General features: G+C 36.9%; 1 protein-coding gene across 4 annotated transcripts in view; it reads right to left on the bottom strand.

The window, feature by feature from the left end:
• Positions 1-24891, bottom strand: part of STRN (striatin) — a 73741-nt gene that overhangs the window by 48115 nt on the left and 735 nt on the right. For all 4 annotated transcript variants that reach the window (XM_026081173.1, XM_026081172.1, XM_026081171.1 and 1 more), the window contains exons 2-4: positions 11269-11372; positions 3583-3656; positions 286-364 (exon numbers count right to left, since the gene is read on the bottom strand). In XM_026081173.1, the coding sequence (XP_025936958.1) occupies positions 286-364; positions 3583-3656; positions 11269-11297 (182 nt within the window). In that variant the 5' untranslated portion in view covers positions 11298-11372. The remainder of the gene's footprint in view (positions 1-285; positions 365-3582; positions 3657-11268; positions 11373-24891) is intronic.

A 24891-nucleotide genomic window follows, 5' to 3' on the forward strand; every position in this document is an offset into this window, starting at 1 on the left:
CATCACCCAAATATTCTCCTAAGCAGATTGTTTTATCATACTCAGTGAATGGAAAGCAAGCAGGATTAGGTGTTTTTCATTTGACAAGATTTCTCCTTTGAAGTTCTGAAACATTAAAATTTTTTAAAAAACTAGGAAAAGTTGGGCAGAAGCTGAATGAACTCCATCACACTAACTTTTCTTGAAAGAAAATCTAATAGAAAAATCAAATACCGCCATCATCACATTCCATTGCCAGATTCTCTCCTTTTCATTCTTTATTCAAGTCTTTTTTTCAGTACTTACTGTCTTAGCAGCTGTCGCCCTTGTTTCCATATTAGCTGACTGTTTGGTTGGGGCTGAATCTCTGTTTCATTCCCTTCATCTGGAAAAGATTATTTCATTATAAACATTTTTTTCCTTGTCCTATTTTTAAAGATGCCCATCCAATTTAAAAGACAAATGTGGCTTGCCTTAAAATTATTAGAAATGGTTTAATAACAAAATGAAAAGTGTCAAAAATCAATCAAGAAATAAAAAACGCACACAGTATATAATTATAGTACTACCAACACGTAACAAAGATTGTCTGGTACATCCTACTGTATGAGAGCAAGTTCTGTAAGTCACCAGTGTCTTCCCTTCTATCTCACATCCAAGGCAGAAATCCCCAACTTGCTCTTTTTTCTTTAAGGTAACACAATCATATGAACAATCTGGAGTTCTGTATCCACATTAACCTTTCAGTATGATTGCTGCTCATAAAACTTTAAGTTTGAATACAAACATCTTTAACTGTTAATAATATCCACTGCAACAGCTACATGGTATCTATTCACAAGCTTTATTATTCAGCCAATTTCCTTAGTATTTGACCATACAGCATGTACCTGTCAGACCTACCTGCATCAACTTTAAGTTTATCCATATTTGTATTACTTTTGTGGAAGAAAAAAAAAAAATACAGCAGAGTTTGTTTGCTTTTTTAGTGTGATAAGCTGCTGAACAAATTTTCACCACATTTTCCAGAACCACAAATCCGGATCCAAACAACACTGTTCTGTGAAAATACACACAAAAAAAATTCATGTGGCTGTTCTGGAAAAAAAGCTATCTGAAGGCTAGCTACCAACAGCTACATATTTATCACATATACAGTTTCAAACTACACGACGGTTTTGGTTTATTTTTTTGTTTTCCAGGAGAGAGGCTTACAAATATAAGCATATGCTTCCCAAGATCTTGGTCTTGATAAAAGATCTTGGTTTATTATCTACAAAAGGCTCTACAAAACTTGAAGTCCTTGCAGTTCAAACATTAAAGGAGGAACAAAGTCTTGTTGCATAAACAAAAATTAAGAACCAGAAAAACCTGTGGTGTAATCCTATGAATAACCTGATATGTGATATAGGAAAGTTACTCTGCCTTACTGAGAAGCCATTTTCCTTCAAAAAATTGAATTAAAAAAAAACACCAAAGAAGCTGTCAAAGATTAATCAAAATTCATATGGAGATTTTATATGCAATTTTATAAGTGAACCATATGCATTTTATCCATCTCAAACTCACAAATCCATTCAATAGCAAATGTGGGAAATAATCAATTGCACAATGATCTTTTGAACACAACTGAGCACAGCTGGACCCAGTACACAACTGTCAAAGCTCACTCTATATAAGAACTAAAACAACACTGAGACAAATCTGATCTAAAATGTCTTTTGAAAGTGGAAACCTTTCTTCCAAAGGCACTGTTAAGGTTGAAATCATCTACAGGTAAGAATTCTCTTCTGCTTAGTTTCCTCAAAACTGATGACAGCTCATGATAACAGCGGTTTATGGATGAGAATGAAGGGACTTGCGAGCATATAATGGCAGATGATCTCATGAGATAGAGAAAAATGATATCCTTTAATCAGGAGATTAAACTCTTCCTTCAGAACTGTATTACTAGGTTCCCCGAGAGATCATAGAGAAGACCAAAAACAAGGACTCACTTGGAAATCTTCCTAGAAACATTTCAACATTTTTTCCTGACTGGGTAAGGGAAAGTGGGGGGAAAGGACAAGTATCTACTGAGGACAACTCCAAAGGAGCATGATAAAGTCTCCCTCTTAAATCTGCATATTTAATCATTGTAGATTTGATACAGAGTAAAAATGTACATTCCTGACAGCTACACATAGAATGCAATGGGATAGATCAGCATAATGTATATTTAACAAAGTTAATTTCACTAATGTTCACTTTGCAGAAGTAGTGCACTGGCACCAGCTCTGCATGGCAAGCCAGGCCCTGCATTATGCTTTCTCAGCAGAAACCTTGAGCAACGTGAGAAAATACAAAAACAAGGAACGTGATCTTGGCATGATCAGGACAAAGTTTATTTGTGGCCCAGATATAGATGGGGTCTGCCACTTGAGTAACACCAGATTAAACTATTTCTTCAGTTCAGGAAATGACTTTGATATGAATAGGAAATAAAATTCCTCAAAATTTCATTCATCTTGGACAGGAAAAGCCTGGTGTAAAATTTCATCAGTTGGCCTTTTCTTTTTTTTAGAACACATTCTGAATCCAACGAGACAAAGAGTTAACTATGACAGTAAATCTGGCCATCCCTTTCAGAAACCAAATTACAAGAGTTGAGGTCTGCAGACTGTCTATATTCTTCCCTTATGTATTGGTGGTTCTGGTTTTGTTCCTGTAGAAGAAGTATCAAGGGACTGAGATAAAAAAACAAAACAAACAAAAAAAATCACCTGCTATTTCTCTCCTCCTTCTCAAGGGCTTGACCCACACCCATAGTCTCATACTCCCCCCCTTTTTTTTTTAATGGAGGAAGGCACAGGAGGTAGAGGGAAGGAAGAAAGGAAGTAATTTTACTTCCTAATACCTCCTGTTCAGGGCTTAAAAACTATTTTTCTGAAGCAGGAGATGCAAACTCTGGAGAAACAAGTATGCTTTCCAGAAATTGAGGTAAAAAGTTGCCCTGTCACAGCACATCACTGAAGTTTGCTGCATGAATTTCCAATGGTTTATAAATAAATTCCCTAATCTCAGATTCTCACTTATTTTTAATTTGTACTCTCATTTTTTTTCCTGGAATCCAGTTGAGGTAATTAAACAATCATATAGTATATACTGCATGTTCTCTGCTGTTAACTTTTTCATCTGAAGAATTATTCATAAATAAAAGGATTCTTATAGCTATAAATCCAGTACCTCCCTGTTCCAAAATACTCATTCACATGACTTAGGAAGAAAAAGATCATTCTCTCCAGGAGCAATAAGGGTTTCTTTTTCTTTTCTTTTTTAAACTAAACTCATTTGATTTATTAAGAGACTTTTAGAGCATTATATATATTTCTGATTTTAGATATTTTTAATATTCATTCTACCATTAACGCTCTTAAGAGGCGTAACAAAATGCATTGTTAATATTTGCATCTTATAACAGTAAAATATGACCTTCATTAATTATGTCTATTTCCACTATTTCCATTAAGTGGCTTATTTTATCAACACTATCATTTCAGCACTTGCACAAACCATAGTTAAGCTTTTACATCAGCAATGATCTCATTTTCAATAAACTCTTACCAGAATCATAGTTTGGTGGCTTCATATCTCCCTGATTCAGTTCTGTGCCATATTTTAATTTGTGATATTTAGCCCTGAAAGAAAATAAAAGAAAAAAAGAAAAATAAAAACAAGGGAATCTATTAGCACATTTAAAGGATATCTGTAGATCATAAATGTCATTTGTCCTCACTAAAAAAAGCCACTCCTTCCTTCTAGGCTAGAGCAAAACAAAACAAAACAACAAATTAAAAAAAATGAAGTAATTTCAGCAGAACTTGAGATATGAACTTCTTTGCCTAATTACTTTTCCCAAAGGTTGGCAAGTATTTGCAAAGTGAATAATGATAAAACACACAGACCACTAGATACTAGATTTTACAGAATGTTTTTGGTACAGAAAAGGTTCCTTCCTCATGGACATGTGCTGCTCCTTGCTTCTCCCATTTTCTTCACTGTCACTCAACTACTAAATGCCTTTGTTTTATTCTTCAAAATGCTATGCTTTTCATCAAAAGCAAGCTCTCAGTAAGAACAGTTCTAAATTAGATTCTAGCAACCACAGAGGTCCATCTATAAGTTTCTCAAAGCTGCTAAATTGCTGCCTGACTGAGTTTGAAAATGGAGGGTTTTCTTCCAAAAATATTTAGCCTACAGAAGTAATATTGTAATAAACCCCACAGATCATGCTATATGATGAAACCAAGAGTAGCTACAAAAAAGAGAAAGGCCTTTTGATTTGAAAAGCTTCATCCTGCAGAGTCAGTGCCTATAGACTTTTAGGCACACAAAATAATGCCACAGTAGTATAGCGTTACAAATGCACTCGTAAGTCATTAAAAAAGATTCATCACAATAAACGGAAGTCTTTAACACAGTAATAGAGAGAACAACCAAGGCAAATAGAGCCTTGTGCAATTTCTCTGCTGCTTCCTTCTCTCACACTCACAATGACTTCTGACTGTTTGATTAATTTCAGCCAAAAATGAAAGCTTAGAAGACTCAAAAAAGACTTCCATAGAAATTCATAACTGGCTAGAAAAGTGGCACTTATACTAGTTCCTACCTTGAATAGGAGACAAGGAAAAAAAAAAAAATCAGGAAATACTTTACATTCAGCTTGGCAATAGTGAAAGGACCAGCTACCACGCACACACACACGCAGCTCCAATGCACGTGTACTGAGCCGGGGGGAAGGAGAGAAGGCAAGAGAGGCAACAAAAGACAAAAAGAAAAAAGAAACCCCCACATAACCCAAGTGAAGAACAGGTTTCATTAGTTCCACTATTCATAAGGGAACTCTTCTGCTTTCAATTTGTTCCCCCCCCCCTTTTTTTTTTTTGTTAAAGTTACTTGCTGTGACACTTCACAGTTGCATGAGGCAAGAAGTCCCACTAAATTAGAGCAACTATATCAAGAGTGACTGCAGATAATGCTATCAAGTTACCTGCGTCTCTTGACTGCTTCTGGGATACCTTCATTATATTATTGTTTTGTTTTGTTTTGCCTTTTCCTATTTCATCAAGAAAGCTCATTACTTCTAATGAAATGGTGGTGAGAGAAATGATGTTTGGTAGTTTTTCTGCTTCAGTATTGACAGTGCCAGTTTCCTACTGATCCAGCTGCATTTCCATTAAAATAAAGATTCCGTTTAATTCTGGATGAGAAGAGTAAGTGCAGACTGAACAAAAGCCTCTCAGGTGCAGCCACAGAGATAGAGGAAGGAACCAACTTCCTCCTCAAGAGTTGGAGCACTAAGCTCTAACCCAGCTGAACAGCAGCCAGGGAGGAAAGCAGAAGGGACGCACTCAAAAGGTACTACTAGTGGCAAGYGAAGGGAAAAACACATTTTGGTTGGTATAGAAAAGAATAACCAAGAATAGAACAAAATTAAAGTTGGACACCCAATTTAAATATTTAACTTTCATCTTTCAATTATCTGTTTACTACATCTCGCAAGGAGAGAGCCGTTACCCTGTAGGCACTTGTTTTTTTACAACTCCATTTCATTATTCTTAAATTATACTGATGCTGCGTATGCTTTTTTTCTCCCACCGTCATTAATGAAAAGGAATGACTAATCAAGAACTAACAATCCCCAGTCTGTCACTAACCTAACTCACCAGCTCTAAACACTACATTTTGTCAAATACTTAAAAGTCTTTATGCAGTTACCAATTCAAGTGACACTAATATTTAATCCATTTTAACTTTATCTTGCAAAAATGAGCAAATATAAACACTTTACTCAAACCCAAATATGTGACCTATACTGTGCTGTACTCCTTTCCTCCAGGTAAATTCAGAGAACAACTAGTTTTGTGGCATGAAGCATTTGCTTTTAGCTCATGGTTCTTATACAAAAATCACATTATCCTCTATTCATTCACCAATTTTCTTATCAAAGTTTGATTAATAATTTTCAGTCTAAAAACCAAACGAAAACATTTGGTAGATTAACTGAAAGGGTCATTCCTTACACTTTTCCTATTCTTCAAATCTCTCCCAGTTTCCAAAATTTCTTTAAAAAAAAAAAAGTAATTCTGCAAGTCTGTAACTTTTTTTTTTTTTTTTAGTTTCTCAGTATGTTTATTCAAATTTGTTAAATTTGCCAATGGTCCTTTTTAAAGTTCTTAGGGGGTGTTCCCTTTAAATCAATAGTAATACTTTGTGTCTGTCTTTGTACTAGTATTTTCCCCCTCAGTTACATGCATTATAAAATCAGTTCAGAAAAGTGAGATTATTCATTCCATCCACATCCTAATCTAATAGTAGTGCAGTTTTTTTGAACTGGTTCCTCCCCCTAATGGAACAGTTTTTAAAGCCTTTGTTATTCTTCCTTACTTCAAAAGGATAACCTAGATTATGTAGTCTTCTACGTCTCAGGCCCTTAAATTTATTTCATGACTAAGGTCATCTAAGGTTTCATCCTTTAGAAGATTTAACTTTGTGTGTCACAGGCAGAGACCAGTAAAAACAGAGACCCAACTAAAGCATAATGTCCTTGCAAAGGCAGACAATTGAATAACTGACAACCTCAAAAAGCAATCCTTATTTTTAACATTGCAGGGAAATTATAAAATAAAAAGCCAAAGACCTTTGCCTGCAGAATGTGACAGAAAATTCGATGCCAAACTCAAACTGAGAATTCATTAGTATGAATTCAAGTATCTGAGCAAGACATCAGCTAGATGTGAAACAGGATCATGAGTACCATGTCAGAGTACCTGACCTGGTGAACCCATCTCCAGCTGTGGTCAGCTTCTGAAGTTTAGAAGAAAATGAAAAAATTAATATACTTAGCTAACAGTGCATGAGGGAAACAAATTTCTGCACTCCTGCAGGAAACAAGTATGAGATTTAATTTTAGGAACTTTCTTATGGCACAGTTGGAAATGTCACACGTATGAAAGCCAATCTTTTTCTTTCTAAATATACTAAGGAAAGAGATGAACTGAAGGATTCAGACTCTAAGTCCAGAATGGAATCTTGATAATTCAGTTTCACATATTGCAATCAAAGGCTAAGAAATTTCTCACAGAAGAAATTTATATATACTTGCTTAATATATCTTATTCCTGTAGCATTTTTTTAATTTTTGGAAGAACTAGAATTTGTTATATTTTGTTCATTTGTTTATACTTATCTATTTCTATACAATCAAATCTCTTCCCCACCTATCATGTTTAATTTCTCAGTTTTCCCAGAAATCTTATATTCCAAGTATGAACAGCTTGAATTTGACCCCCTACAGTTCACACTGAACTCTAGTTCAGACATCTCAGCCATGAGATAATTTCATATCAAAACTAAGCACAACTACACTATTTTTTTCCTGTAAATCAGTATTCAGAAAAATCAAAGTTCCTCCAATCTTGTTATCATCCAGTCAAAAATAAAAATGATGGGTTTGGGGAGGGTTTTTTTTGGGGGGGGGGGCAGGGAAGGAGGGAGGATGAGGAGGGAGAAAAATCAGAATAACGTGCTTCATTAACTGAAACTTGTTCAATCTTGATGACTTGACTTCCATTTCTGAAAACAAAATCTGAATTATCAACTGTATGCAGAAAATGAAAAATTACTTGAAAGTAACTAGCTTGAGGACACACAGCTTTATAGGAGTCATTTACCATCTGAAAATTGGCTTTGCCAGTTATTTGGAAGAAAGCTATTTTTGGATTGTCAACAATGTTACCAGGTAGATGTAGTTACTAAGGTAAGGATGAATATTACAATTGCTCTGGCTGTTGCACTTCATTACATAACTCATCTTTTTTTATTATTTTCTTTAAACCATGTGTCTTCTATGCAAACAGTGCATGAAGACATTCAATATGGCTACTGCGACACTTGAAAAGCTGCTGAAAAAATTGCTAAYGGCTTTCATCCTTCTAAATTTCCTACAATTGAGAGCAATGAAACTCTTCTGAATACTTTGCATAGAAACAAATTTGATTACAATCAAGAAAGGCCACTAYTTCTTGGAAATATCTGTCATCAGACCTGAAGCATCTGATCCAGCTGTGCTGAGGGAGCCTGCCAAAACATCCGTAGAAGATCTAGGAGTCGCTGCCAAACCAATAGACGTAAACAAGACAGACTGCCAGGAACAGCACTGTGAGATATTCTGCACAGGGGAGAAGGCGCCAGCCTTACTCTGATCAGACACACCAGTGCAGAAAACAACATAAAATTAAATCAAGTGTTTCTAGAGACATGGCTCAAGAGTCAAGTTCTTAGGTTAAAATATGTTAAGACAGGAAATGAGCTAGACTAGACTACTAAATTAGACATGTACTTGGGAGAAAGAGTACTATATTTCAGTTAGCTCCTGAAAATCCAGAGGAAACAATGCAATTTACTGGTGATGAAGTAACTATCGATAAGGTAATAAAAAGTAACCCTGAAGTATGAACGACAGACTTACACTGCGATCTACTGGATGTTAACAAAACTACATCAAAACTGCTGTTGAACAAATGATAATGCTTAATAATTAACTACCTCCAAATTCTTTTCTATTTAGTGTATTAAGACTCTTCAGCAGAAATAAGTGCGTTTCCAGACACAAACAATGAAAAGGTAATCTTATGATGACTGACGTAATGACTGAACATTACAGTCAACTAAATTTGTCAGAAAAAAACAGGATGATTCCTAGTAACCCTCATTTTCTACCTCTCCCACTATAAAATTACATAAGTGCCATGAAATAGAGAACAATAACTGCTTGCAAAGTTTATTATTTATAAGGATTGAAAAAAAGAAGTGCTAAACACCCACCACACAGAACAGCAGCTCAGAAAAGCATGTATTTGAGAAAAACAATGTCACTAATTTCTTGCTCTTGGTTTCCTGAGGGTGCTGCCAACACACACTCCTGTGGGTCACAATTTGTATATTCTGTCCCATAACTAATCACCCATTTCTTTCATCTAGCTAAGAAAGATTTGGTGCACTGCGAGGGCAGGGCAGAAATGAAAGAATGCAGGAATGTTTCCTTGCCCTCTCCCACATGCACCACCCTTTGCAAACTGACCAGAAATGTTTTTCTCCTACCTTGTAGGACCTCATTTTTCAACTCTGAGATGCCCAGTGGGACCACTCAGCATCCAAACTGACTACTGGCTGACCAGGCCAATGGCTGATTTAGGAAAATGTTGGGAAAGAGAGCAGTGCTTCCAAGATCACTATCTTGCCATGTCTTTAAGTATCAAGCAGGAACACTTGTTGGGAGACGTTCCCAGCAGAAATACAAGGCTGTTTCTCCAGTAACTGGCAAACAGAACTCTTGTTTAAAGCCACAAACTGTTATAAATAGCTGTCTTCAGCACACACCATTCACAAGCATTAGATTTACTTTAAAAAAGGATTGCACACCCATACAGGAACTGTCAAACTAGATCAGACCAGCTGACTGCCTAGTTTTGCAACCTGAGTAACTGAGGCTAACACCATATATTGCAGAAAAAAGTGCAAGAAAAATAAAAGATGCATATGTAAAAACTGCCAATAAGAAATCACAGGGAGTTTTTCCTTAATCCTGACAGTGACTGTTTGCATGCTGAAGCATTAGGATTTCAATGCCTAATTTACCGTGGATCTTACTGAATGCAACTGMTGGACATTTTTATTATTGATACAGAAGTCTTTTTTTTTTTTTAATCTTGCAAAGCTCTCAGCCTCTCTAATAGTGCAAGGACATGTATTTATGTATTCTGATAATTTTGCATAAATTACTTCCTAATTTAACAAGATTACGACTTTGAAATATTAGAGATTTCTCTAAGAAACCAGGAAGAACACCCTTATTTTTGAAATACAAGAAGAGAAATATTATTGTATTTGTACTCCTTAGAGCATATCTTCCATTGCACAAGAACATGCTCCACTGCCCCCTGTCTTAATTTAGAGTAACTCTAACCTTTATAATCACTCCGCAAATGTAAACCTTGCCATGGCTAGAAACTGCCACCTCCATTATGCATACATTCTGTATTTCCCTATGCTATTTGATATAAAATCAGTGCCATAACAATGCCTGGGCAAGAAGGGTATCTGCCTTAGGTGTTCATCTGACAGCCCCCTGAAGGGAAAGCAAGGATGCTGGAGCCCTGAGGCTACTGCCATCCAGAAAAACGGGTGCAGCTCCATGCTAGTGGGCTGAAGYGGTAGCTGCTGGAAAGAGCCAACTTGGATGGGGTAAGGCATGTCTCAGGTGCCAAAGTAACCCATATAAGATGACCAAACCTAAAGACAATACAATACAGTGATGAGATACAGGACTGTTAAGAGTCCTTTTTTAATTCTCTAGCAGCAATACCCTATTCTTCATTACTGTACATCTCCCATGCTATTTCTAGTAATACAAAATATTTAAAAGACTTTAAATTTAATTACTATTTTATCTAAAAGAAGTAGGGATTATCTGATGGGAAAAATGGTACATAAGTAATGGTTGCTTTGCAATAGTTTTATGAATATATTCTTTAGTCAAGCATTTTTAAAAGACATTTTACGAGAAACCCAGCCCTAAAATAGATCAGGCGAACAGAAAGACTTTTGGAAACATTGTATAGGGGGGGGAAAAAAAGGGGGGGGGGGTTGGCTTAAAGTTGAGAATAAGAGAGTTTGCATAAGACTAAAACAGTAAAGTAGTAGGCTGGAAACTTCTGCTGAAATTCCTATGAACTAAGAAACAGATATTCAAATAACTGATAAAACACAACTCCTTCCTCACACAGGTAGCCTCCAGAAGATATTCCTGTACTGTCTATCATACAGAAAAGGGTAAAAACTTAGCAAGATTAAAAACTAGTAATTACTATACTCAAGACAGTTTCAGCTATTAGATATTATTAAACAAAGCTAGCACTTCGAACAAAGGGAGAATACATGGTAAATCTGGGGTATAAACTATACAGTTAGGTGGAATCACCTAACTGAAAGAAAATATTCATCACTGCTAAACAGTTTGGGTTTTTTTAAATACATTTTTGGGAACCATATTATGTTAGCTATTGTTTCACCAGAATACAGAACATTCAGACAATTAGCTTTATTTAGTGTAACAATTCCCATTTAAATTGTTGTCAATTTGAGATCTAAATGTACACAGAAGAAATATTTGTTTTTATTAAATATAAAAGCAAAAGTATCCATTTTCAGAATTTCTGCATGGTGAACTCATTACTAAAGCAGTTGTACCTTTCTTGCTTAAGCGCATATTCCAGCATTTTGATTCTCCGCACTAGATCCTTCTTCAGATTTTCTTGTCCCTTCCTTTCGCCCTGAAGGAAGGCAATCTGGGCCTGCAAAAGACAGTATTCGACTTAGAAAAACTCAGAAGGTAACAAACTGTTTCCTCAAAACCATTGCACATAGCTCATAAGTGTTATTTCTTTCATGAGTTGTTTTTGTTTGATTTACAAAGTCCAGAAGCAGTTGTTTTCATAAACATTAAACGCTTAAACTGTTTGCTCATTACAGATCCAAAAATAATATAAGGATAAAGAAATGCAGCAATTTGAGTTGGACGGTGTTCATTTATTCTCTAAACATTCAATCAAGGATAAGGAATAGATATAATAAGCATACAAAAAACTTCAGCAGACAAAAGCATTTACCACCAATATGCAGGGAGAAGATGGTAAAGTAGTTCTGCTTACTAACTAAAGTAGTGTATCATTAGTGTACTGTTCTATAGATAAATTAGATACATGATACTAGTAAAAGAACTGAAGTACAGCAAGCTGAGCTAAAAATAAAAAACAGTTTGTAACAGACTGCCAAGCATTCATTGTAATACTTACTGAAATTGGTTAAAGAAAGCTCTCCAGAAATAGCGAGGAAAAAAAGGGAAAACAGGGAAAGGTATTTTGGTCAGGGGAAAGAGGAGAGAAATGGCATAGAGGTAAGCAGAAGCCCAGGGGAAGACAGACACCTAACCTTTCTTGACTTTCAGTAGAAAATAAGTAATTCGTTGCCTTCGAAAAATCTCCTTTAAATAGAAAATGATGATACATGCAAGATACTCAATCATAAAGGCAGAACTACCTGCCTTTGTACTTGATGCTTAAATCAAGTCCATTAGAAAAACGTGGGTCCTTGTGCTTTCACAACTCATGAAATCCACATTTAGACAAAAATACCTATGGGCTGTCACCACTTCACCTCTCAGCCTCACCGGTATTGCAAGCTGCCTGCCATTTTCAGTATCGGCAGCTTTCTGTCACCTTTGTAGATCAGTCTCTAAAAGTATCTACCCTATTTCTTGAGAAGCATCAACAGGATAAAAGACTGCTGGTCTAGAACATCAGATGTTGAATGTGAAGACCAGTAAACTTTTCATTCATATAAACTCACATTTTGAGATTGCAGCTCTAGAAGCAAGCTTGGTGTTTTCTGCAGATACTACAGTCTGCACCAGCCTCTTAGGGAAAGCTTGTGAGAAACAAATGGCAGTATCCTTTCCTCATCTGCCATATTCTTGAGAATAGTCACCAGATGTCTTTTAAAGTCAACAGAGACAGACAGATACCTCTAAAGAACAATTCATTTGATTTTAGATTTTTACCCAAAGATGAGGAGAATAGCATCTATAAATGCCATTTCCTCTCCAGCAACTATAAATGGAAAGCACACAAACTAACTCAGTTGAACTTTGGATATCAGGCCAGATGAATCTCACTCCAACAGGTCATTTGCAAGTGACCACCTATAGCAGCTGCTCTAAAACATGATACCAACTAAAGTAATTGCACTGCTCAAATACTGCCAGTAATGAGATACCTGAAAAATCCTTAACTACCAGTCACCAACTACAGCAGCCAGTTCAGGGCAAGTGAAAAACCCTGGCTGCCCTCCAATGAAGTCAGTCTTCACCTTCATTTGTGGAAATGTATTTGGCTTCCAGAACAACCTCAGCTGAATCAAAGGAATCAAAGGAATTTGTCTTTTAAAGGGCCTTTGTCACCCTGGCATCGAGCTTCTCCCCACTTAACACTCAAACTGGGATGAACAAAAACTGCAACTGAATTCTAATGCTCATTTTATACTCGGGCATAGGGAAACACAGTGCTGGTTTTGGAGCCATTACTTCCTACACTGAAAAATTTAACTGTGCAAGAAGCATTTCAATTTAACAAGGTCACTATTCCTCTCAGTAACAAGACAAATACTCAAAGCCAATACTACTGACTTTGTAACAGCTCTACAGACACCCAGATTACAAYGCTTACACTAGGTAATTTTTCTGCCCCTGTCTCCAGACAGGCCCAGTAGAAAGAAACAAGTGCCCTTCTAACCAAGAAAGTGAGATAACATCAAAGCATGCTGGGAAAAAAAAAAAAAAAGCAGAATGTTATGTAAATCCTGGAATGTAAAAGATCATCCGATGACATTAGGACACAAGCTAAAATGATCTACGATGAGACCTGCTGTCTGCAAGCAATTTCTAGCTAAGACAGAACTGACTGCACACACTGGAAGGACTTATTTCTCTCTGGCAGCTTGGCAGTGACAGCCAGCAAGGGCCTGGCTCATGCGCCAGTCTCACCAAAGGGCAAAAACGAACAACTAGCAAAGTTCTGGCATTTTCACGAGAACAACTGAGCTTAAACTCTTCTCCCATTGCTAGCAGCCTAGACAAAGGACAAAATGCAACTTCTTAGTCGTCTTTACAACTTACTTTTATGAGAGACAGAAATGCACTTGATTAAATAGGACTAGTATACACCCCCTTGATGCTGAAACGAGCAGTCATTCACTGCAGGCTTCTAATATAGGGAAAGCCTGGTTCTCCGTCTGGTTTGACTAAACATATGAGAACCAAAAGTTAAAACTATTATCAGAAAGTTCTTACACATGTAAAATAATGAAAATAATGTTCCTAACTCTACCTCTGGAGAAAAATCATCTCTATCCTAAGATTCAGCATGAAGGAATAGGATTGTCTTGTATCTCCTTGGGGCCACAAGAACACTATATATATATATATATATATATATATRTATATAAATAAAAAAATACAATATATAACATTATATATATTATACAGGAAGGAAGACAACTGGAAGAAATATTAAGTGATGTTTGGACATCTTTCATCTTCAGCGATATGCCAATGATGTTACTGACATCTTGCAATTTTTCTTGTTGCTAGACTTCCAAGAATTCCTTGTATTTGTTACTCAAAAAGTATGCAGCAGCAACAGCAGACTGAAATTAATGATGCAAGAGTTGTCTGTCCAGTCCTACACAAGCTTATCGTCAGGATCTTTCAAGGTTACTATATGCTTTACAGAGCAGTAGTTTTATTGGCAAGTCAAGAAATAGACAAGTGCTCCACAGGGCTCGAGAACAATTTATGCCCTCTCCATGGAGCCTGTGAAGTTTCTAGCACAGTTTGCCCATGCTCCTCTTAGAGGAGAACACTTATGTCCAACACCCACTATTTTTCAGTGATTCTGGCTCTGAAAATGTGAATGCTTTCATTTTGTTATTTTCATAAAACACAAAAATAAGGGGACTGCTCCTCCTCTTTCTCACAGGACATTAGCAACCCTTATCCTCCATTTATACAAGTACTCAGTAATTACAATTATGTAAGCCTCAGTGGACAACAAAACATAATTATGTATGTAGGCTCAGAGTTTTATGTCACTATTAAAAAAATTCTTAATAATACTAAGATTAAATTATAATGCACATGAGGACAGCATTAAGATAATAACCGAAATCTTACATCAACCACAATATTGTAACAGTCTACATCAAAAGTGTATTTCATTCTTTGCCATGTTTGGCAATTAACTGAAAATGTGCAGAGGAACCTGAATATTTATACCATAAATGAAACAATTACATTTTTTCAATTTTCGGTTATATATTAATGTACTGAATTTATATATTGAAAATGACAAATGACAGCATTTATAAGTCTCAAAAATAATTTAGAAATAATCCTAAATTTATCATCTCTGAACCTAGAAATCAAAATATTTGGCCGATGCCCAGATAAATGTCTGTGCAAACATTTAAAATGTAAGAGGTCAGAGTGTTAACATGATGTAAAGTACAAGTGTACACCTAGCGTTTGCTTACAATTCCACTGCAAGTCATAAAATTTTATTAATAAATTTAGACTGCACGGACAGCTTCCCACTACGACAGCTTTACTGCAAGTCAAACAGTAAGTGTGAACTACCTGACACAATCAGAGACCAAAGGAGGAACACTTTAGTTTTGAATAATCTGTAAGGCTGCTTTACACTCGTGCTTTGGCCACTCCTGGGAAGGTTTACCAAAAATTTCAAGAATTCACAAATATGCCCAAAAAACAGATTTTGTGACAACTGATCGTCTAGCTAAGAAGGTTAAATGCATCAAACTTGTGAGCTAGTCATCACAAATCTAAGCAGCCTATGGGGATCATGCAAAAAACACATACTGTTCCTTGCCTTATGGGTGGGGTACCTAGTGTCTATAAAGTGCTCGGGCCCTGCTGGCTCAGCAGCGAAAAATCAAGGTGGCTTTAACCTCCAGTTGATTCCAAATTAAACGCTAGAAGTTACTGCATTACAGCTAAAGCTGTGAAATTAAAACCAAGAGATTTGAGAGGAAAAGAATATTAGGATGCCTGGAGAAATCTATTTCAGCTACAATTGTACAGCCTGATTTTTTCATTTGATCTCACTGAAGATTTTTGTATTATCAACTGCAACAGAAGTTGGAAGTTTCACGTGAATTGGGCCTAAGTTAACAGTACTGTAAGGATCTTAACTATTCCACACATTTACTGTGAAATTAAAAAAAAAAAAAAAAAGGAAAAAAAAGATCTCATATACAACAACATTATAGTTTTGAAAGACTTCCCAAAAGGCTCTGATGGTCACATTACCGGGAAGTGATGGCACACTTCAAGAAGAGTGAGGCAATACTTTAGGTAGCACTGTTTTTAAAAAGCTGTTGCCTTCCTAAAACAGGTTTTTAATAGTCATAAAAATATATTCAGAAAATTTAATTGAATCTTTATAAATTAAATCTGGACTTTACCACTTTTAAAAAATAAACTGAAATTTACTCTTCCTGGAATCATCACCCACAATGACACAGATGTTAAAAGCATGTTATATCTGCACACCTTTGTACGGTGACATCTTGCCATCAAAGAAAAGCAAAAAAATTAAAAGATATATTTACCTTACCAGAAAATGTTTAAAAAGAAAACATGCTATAGCTGTCACAAATTATTCATGTTTAGTATTAACTTCTATCAATTCATGACTTTTAAAGCTACTTCAACTTAAAAGATGATGTTTCAATTAAGACTCAAGAACTATGAAAAGCATTCCCATTCTTCTCTTTAAAATATTTCTCTGAATATTTTAAAGGAAGCCTCACTATTCAAATTTATGGGCACTTGATGGTCAACAGAAGTCATTTATCCAAATAAACACTATTATTAGGACACACAATTCTGTATATACTGCTCCTGTAACTCAGTAATGAGGTCTTAAGTTGGGTGGAAGAGAGGGAGGGAAAGAAGGAAGGAAAAAACTCTGAGAAAAGTATTGCAGAAAGTATGTAAATAGCTAAAATAACTAAACAATGATACAGATGAATCAGCCTAGAACAGTGGTTCCAACCGGTCTACCAAGATTTACCTGTATGCTTCAGTTAGGCTGTTAGGTGTGCTCAGTATTTTGCATTATGGTTGCCTCACCGAAGAGCTGCACATTAAGCTTATTTGCAAATAGGTGCCGGTATGCCCCAGAGAGTAGGGCAGAAGAGGAAGGTGGGAAGAGAAAACAAACAAAGAAACAAAAACAAAAAACACACAACTCGAGTATGCCTAAAAGCTAGGTAGGGGAGGGGAAAATATCAATGGCCTAGTACAACTGGCAAACAATTTTCCAGGCACCACACTCGAGAAACATTAAAACACACACCCATAAATGACCTTTGGATTTTCAGTTCCCAGTCCTCTGTGAGGAGAGAGGCTAGACAGCTTTTATGAGTGCCTACAGTCATTCATAACATTACACAAAACTGAGATAGGGCCATAGGCTGAAACGAGCCATATGTACTGAATTCTGAACTGCACCCATCATGGAGAACACAGATGATTATGTRGGCCATTTAAGCCTGAACTACTAAATTATCATCACACTAAAACAAACTTTTTGCCCCGTATTTCAAGATTTTAAATGTGCTGCAGATCAAAGGGGTCTGACAGGCAGCCTACGGAGCAGCCCCGGCCACAAAGAGGGTGGCGGTGCCACTGATGGCTTTTTCCATTCCAGCCTCCTGCCGGGACAGGACACGAGGGAGAAGTGTCGCACAGGAAGCCCACACTGCTGTGCAGCAGGAAGAGCACCTAGCGTCACACACGCTCAGCCCAGCGCTTAGTCCAGTTTATCACCAGCATGCTCAAACTGGAGGATGCTGCCTTATGGGACTAACAAATAGCACAATCAGCTACTGGTAAATTATTTTTGCTGAATTTCTCAGAGATGCCTCAAAACCGGCATCAGTCCTAAGCACTTAAAAAGCCGAACCATATAAAAGAGATCAAACATTTAGTTTACTGTTTAAAAAAAAAAAAAAAAAGTTGAGAAAGCTATTTCCTTAAATTCAATGATATCATATTGTTTCCAAACAATTTTTTCAAAGAGACCAGGAACGTAAAATTTCAGATAGATCATCCAGAGCCAAAAACAGTTTAGTAATTTATACCTAGCAATACCTTGATTAGTAATTTAAATATCTCAACCAACAGGAAGACTTTCCTTTCTGTAATTTAGTGTTTTACTAGGTAGATCTCTTCCCAGAAAGACAGTCTATGTTTTACCCAGTCTTCAGTAGTACCTTTCACTATTCTAACAGCTTCAAACATTAAAATGATTGTCAAGTTAGCCAAGTAATACATATTCAGCTTATTTAATCATTCTTCATAAGACAAATTCTCTTTAGTCTTTCAATCATTTATGTAATACATTTGCTTAAGTGGTGCGCATTTTTTTTGTTTGTTTGTTTGTTTTTTGAGTGCCAGGAGCATTCTCCATGCAGATTGATGTAAGGACAAAAAGAGAGTAAGTTTTAAACATGATATGATTTTATAGGCAACACTGCAACAACATGTCACAAAATCACAGCATATTATGAGCTGAAGTCCAAACTGCAAAAGTTCAAATATAATTCTTTTCCATCTACTGTACAAGATGCCACACAGAGGAATGTAGAGATGGCAACAGCAGTCAGCACTAGGACTGGTAAGTGGCTTGTGGTCCACATTTAAACTAAAACGATGGAAGTTCACCAGCTGAATGAATTACTTGGGGTACAGCAAGACAAGGGAGAACAAATCTGAAGAAAAATGGCAGTGGCTTAGCTAATGAAAAGTGGAGTGAACCAGACTTAACTATGTAAGCATTTGCAAAGGCAACAGCACACTACTGTTTTTCACTCCTACAGGCAGAGCAGCTACTCCTTATATTCAAGCACACCCCACAGCCCTGAAGTGACTAGAGCATCAAGTGAAATAGATGCACAAATAGCTGATTCTGTTCTCACCTCCTGTTTACAAGCATGGAATTGATGCCATTTTTGTTCTGATGCTTTTGCAATCCTACCCTAGGCGACTGCCCTAAAGGGAAACATATCACAGGCTAAGAGTAGAAAAAGGCAATCTTTCCACTTACAATCTTTAATTACTCTTCTTTGTCACCAGAAAGGTTATTCTGAATACGTATTAGTTAGCATCCATAAACTCTTTTCAAATAGGAAAATGACATCTAGATTAATCGAACTACAGAACATACCGAGGAGGTGACTATAACAAAGTAAACCTTTGTTTTCACATTTCAGAATATTTTTATTTCTAGGATATTGTCTTGGATCCTGAACACCCTACACTGATTCAAAAGATCCATATCAAGTATCTAAACATTTCTCAGCATTTTAAAACCAAACATTGTACAATCCTTCACCTATTTCTAAGTCAGCTCCTGGCACTCTTCAGCTAAGAAACTTAGAATAAGGACTTGACAAGGCCTGGCAGCCTTGTGAAGCTAAATATGCAAGTTGGTTGCTTACCAATATCTATCTATTTTCTCACTTACAGAACTGTGTACAGAGATCAATTTCAGTTGAGACTTGACATTTGTATRGACTTCTTTTAGCATTAAATTAAGATGAACCAAAAGTCTCTTAAGATGCACGTGATCTTCCTTTGGGAATTTTACACACAGCCTGTTCTAGAATTAGTAAATAAATTCAGTGTCTACTGAAACATAGATAAAGGCTGAGTTACATTCGCAACTTCTTGTTCAAACAGTACAAAGTTATTTACCCCCTTATGCAATGGAACTGACATGAGCCAAGAACTTCAATAGAAAAATGAGGTGTACAGTTTAAGTAACACATAGGGATATCAATTTGAATTAAAAACATGCACTAATGTGATGTTTTACTAACTTACTAACTTGTTATATTATACTAACTTGATGTGGAAAAATAAAGTTTTTCACCTGAAATGTTACAAAGTTTTTCATTTTTACTTTAGTAGTAATTCAATAATTCCATAACAAATCACAAAAAAAAAAAAAATCAGAAAACCCTCTGAATGATTTTTAAAGAGTACAACTTTCTGTGAAAAGTGTTTAAAAGCTTTAAAGAACACTTGGAGATAACACTTTAAACATTTGCTACATTCTGTCTGTTCCTGCCACGTTCACATTTAAAGAAACGCTTTCCTAAAAAGAATTAGGCCCATTTAAGAAACATTTTTGCATGCACTTGACCAAATTACAGGTTTAACAGATTTGAGAAGAATGTGAAAATCTGATGCTGGGAAAAGCTAGGATCATTTATGCAATAAATAAATAAAAGAACCAGTCTCATCAATTTGTATTTATATTCTACTTCTCTACTTTACAATAAAAACTACAAATTTCTAGAATGTGGCCCTTTAGTCATTGAACATTTACTCCCACTGGTTCCCTGGTTTAAATAAGACAACTCATGACAGCTTATCAATGAGAATATGGGGATTAGCTGGCAATCATGCACATAAGTAAACAGAAGAAAGAGGTACAGCAGTTTCTCTTTTGCTTCCCATGAATTTGGCAACTAGAAAGTTTGCTAAAAAAATTGTCAAGAGAAAGGATATCTGCTGTTTACTGAGATCCATTTAGTAACATCTTTCCCAGCTAAAGATCTCTTAGTCTAGCGATCAATCCATGACTGAATCCAACAACCTTTCTTTTGAATTATCTGATGGATTTAAAACAACAGAGCTGAAAATATTGTTCTTTTGGGATGGAGAGGAATTTGACACTAACCACTGCTTTATTTGTAAAACATTTCTCTTCATAAAGCAGATACTACCAAAGACTTATACAGTACTTCTGCCAATTCGTCTTTCACAGAGTCTCAGAGATTCAGGGCACATCATAGTATTTGAAAATCTGATACAATACTTCTGCAAATTGTATCTTATCCTCCATTTTAGTGACCAAACCACCTGCAACTCTGGGAGTTCTGACTTAAACAATTTCAGCAACTCACTGCCCATTTCCTTTTCTCTAAATAGTCTTTTCATATCATCCATCTATCAGAATGATTCTCACTAGAAACTTAGTTCAACAAAAATACCATATCTAAGAGCCAAACAGTAAAATATCAACCATTTCTGAATCATGTAATCAATGTTCTAAAAYACGCTACAAATAGCCACAGCCATCTGTCTGATTTGCCCCTTCTCCTAACTACTTTGTCTATCTCCAAGAACACAATCTTACAATTTAGTAAGCATGGTAACAATGTCTGTTTTTTGCCCCAGGGGGAAAAAAAAGGCTCACTACTCACAACCGTGCACTTCACTGTTATGCACCTCGACCTCCAGAGAGCTAATGGAATTGACATAAGCCAAGAACTTCAAAAGAAAAATCCAACTTCTATAACCAACCTCAAGTGCCCATCCATTTCTTCCAAACATATTCAAGAGGCACCCCTTTCTTACAGTTGTTTGCTATCATTGAACCACATATCATTTCATTAACTTGTTCCTTTATGATTTGCTTTTTTTCCTTTTGGCACTGCCTTACAAGGAACATTTTCAAGCAGTTGTGGAAAGACAAGCAAATTATATCCACCTGTTCTCCATAACCTATTTGCAAACCTTTTCAAAGGAAAGTTTATCTAGCCAAAGTCAGTTCTTTCCAACATGATCATATCAGGTCCACTACTACAAAACATTCTGCTACTCTTAAGAAACAGTTAAAAGAAATGGAAAGAAGTGGAAACTTTATTAGYGGACAGGAGCTAGAAGATTCCTTAGCAGCATAAAGGGAGTCTACACAAAAGAGACAGTTACCTGTAACGGTTCATTGCAACTTAGAGCAAATGAGAAATTAAGAGAAATGCCAATCAAATTCTGCAAATTGGCATTTTTGCCAGAAAAATTTTAATTTGTCAAAAGCAAAACTTTCCACAACATACGCATTACATTCAAAGATGAAATTCCTAGTCAAAACAGAAGCCACATAAACAAAAAAAAGTCTGCCAAACTCATCCAGTCCAGACTAACAACGGTTCAATAGTTTTGTCACTCCCTGGAAAAAAGACTCCCATCCTCAATTCTCTGCTCTACAGGACTCCTAGCCTCTGGGGCACAATCCAGGTCTCTCTGTCTGGCCAGTGACAGATTATTAATAAGATGAGAAATGATGTCAACAACAGAAACAGAATCACCYCCAACACTTCAGTAGATTCATGGTTAAGGCAAGACACCAATATGGAAGGTAGTTCGAACCCTACATGCCTCAACAGTAAAGATATACATTCCAGTTTCCTGTATACACATAAATCCTTTGATCAAACTATTTTTGGGATGGGCTAGTTCAATACCTAACAAAAAACTTTGAAAAGCCTTGGCAACACAGTCCAATGCAGAATGTAAAACACTTTAAAGTTTAAATAATTTTTGCAAAATAGGGAACCCTTTCTTGTCAACTCTCCCAAGCAGCTGCTAGAAGAACCTAAGAAAGGGAAAGATACTAGTTTCTGAAAAGGTATGAAAATAAATAACAGCACTAATAATTGAAAGTTAGTTTTTAGTTCTAGTCAATCACTTTATACGGCATCACAAAAGTTTATTCTTAGGACAGTTATTCAGTCCACAGGAGTGTCTGCATAAAAACAGATGTCCGTGTATTGCAAACACAAGTCAAGCATTAATGGTGAAATATATAATTAGCAGATAAGTATCTAGGGGAACCCTCTGTGAATCTGCTTTCACTCTGATCTGAAACACACAGCTTCTAATGATATTTGAACATATATAAATATTGAAGTCCTCTTCTGCCCTGAATGAAGAAGATTATATAATAGAGGCAAGAATAATTAACAAAGATTGAAGAAAAATAATCAGAAAATCAGAATAAACATGGATATTTGCCAGAGAAAGCAAAATACAGGCACTTGATAGGAAGAAAAATCTTGAAAAAGCAGTAATAGACCAATAAGTGTCGGACAGCTTGCTTTCTGTTCTTACATCAGCTTACAAACTGTTCGAAACTCAAGGAAAAGGTGTGTGTCACCTGCATAAGCATCACATAATGCAACAGGAAGGTATTCTTCCTGAATATCACATTTAATTCCACACAACCAATTACAAAAAAAGTAAAAAAAAGAAGCCTGGAGGGGCAAAAAAGGAAGACAGGAAATCACACTGGGATTGATTTTCAAGGTGTTTCTCAAAAACAGTATAGCTTAACTGACCAATGACTACAGACCAGAAGCCAAACACAGTAACACTGTGGCACACAATATCTGAAGTATTTAAATACCATAGTAGGTAGGAAAGTGAGGCTAAAAGGGCTACCTCCAAGAAACAAGATGAATTAGAGATAAATTTTATGAGCCACTAAGAACACCATACACAACAGAATCTCTGCCACACAACCTCCCAAGAGAGCAGATAATTTAACATTTAAATTTAGATTGGACGGAAGACTCATAAAGTACAATCAGGAGCATTGTATCTGTATCTCATGAGAGAGAAACTGCATGACCTCGAATTTCCATTATTCAGTTAAACACTTCCAAATATATAGGCCAACAAAAGGCTTCAGGAGTGCAGAATCTGTTTTTAATTAATACTGCTCATCATCCAGTTATACATATACAATTTCCAAACACCATCCTAGTAGTGYTGTTGAAGCCCTAACACAAACCTCTCACATGGATCAAAGAACATGCAATTGTAAATGGTCACAGTAGACATAATGTCTATAGATGATGCCTATGGAGACAGCCAAGAATTTTGCACCTTTCTGAACATGACTCTGCAGCAGATAAATGCTGTTACAGCTTGCGATAATGCTAGTCACAGCTAATTATAACTTTATTGAGATGTTTTGGCAGGAGCCAAAGGAGTTCAAGCAAATGACTTGTAATCGGGTTATATTCCCAGTCCTGCCACTGACAGTGCACAACTTCGGCAAATAGTTTAAATGCTCTACTTCCTTCTTCCTATTTCATCCATAATACTTACAAAGCTTTTGAAGGGCACTAGAGGCACGGGAGGAATGAGATGTTGGCCTCTGCTGAGGGTCATTATAAATATGCATAGTGCTATTACTATTAAAGTACTGGCAGAATTTCTTAGGTCCTGTAAAACAGGTTTTTTCTCCAAAGCAGTTTGTGAAATCTGTATTAGCTATGAAAAACTATCAAGATGCTTACTTATGAGACTCCAGTGGATACGTGACATCTGATGTTCCTATTACACACACTAAACTAGTAACCTTTTACATAGTATTTATTATATATAGTGACTAGAAACCTGACTCAGTTACTAACAAATTCTTCATTGAATCATTCAGGTTAAAATAAGCACTGCATCTCCCTTTTGTGCTCATGACCACTTCCTTCAAATTCCAGCAGGGGAACCCCCAATGAAGAATGCTACATCTGCCATTCTTCTCAGAGCGATTTTGTTTATGTTACCATAAAAAGTAGTATTAAAACGATGACTTTCCTATTAACTAAAAAAAAAAAAAACCCAAAAAACAGAGAAACGGTTTGCATTGCTATACAGGCAAAAGACTGTTGACAAAAGACAGCACTTCCAAGGAAAAGAATAGAAAGAAAAGGGATGGACAGGAAGTAGGAGACAAAGAAGGGCGACCTAAAAAGGAAGCTGAGTAGACACTTTTCAGCCTCAAACACAGTCCACTGAGAACCAAACAGTGAGCTACTGGCAGTGCGGACAGAGTTCAGATTTGTAACAGAGACATTCTTGTAAATGAAGCTAAAGAATAACAACAACAAAGGTTGCATTATCCGCTGTTATTAGAGTTAATACAGCACACTCATCACTGAAGTATCTGACAGTAATGGCTCTAGGCCAACAGTTCACGAGTTCTTCAACCACAAGATGCTATCAATCCTTTAATGTATTAATGAGCACAACAACCCCCTGGCTTTGCAGCCGCGAAGGCTCCCTGGCGCGCCCCGCGCCCCACAGGACTCGCGGTCCGTCGCGGGGCGCGCGGCGGGGGCCGAGGGCCTTGCGTGCCCGCACCGAGGCTGCGGTGGGCCAGCGGCGGGCGGGGGCCTGGCTGGCCGGAGGCAGCTTCTAGCAGCGGCAATGAAGCAGGTGGCAGGTTTACCAGCGCGGGCACCGGCCTGCTCTGGAGAGGAGCGCGAAGCCGCGCCGGGCCCCGCTGTCCCCCGCGCTGGGCCGCGGCGGCAGCAGAAAGGAAGCGGGAGGGGCCCGCGGGGAAGCGGGGCCCCGTGGGCGCGCTGCGCCGCGCAGCCTCC

Source organism: Apteryx rowi, unplaced genomic scaffold (assembly GCF_003343035.1).
Source record: "Apteryx rowi isolate R43461 unplaced genomic scaffold, aptRow1 scaffold_54, whole genome shotgun sequence".
NCBI lineage: Eukaryota > Metazoa > Chordata > Aves > Apterygiformes > Apterygidae > Apteryx > Apteryx rowi.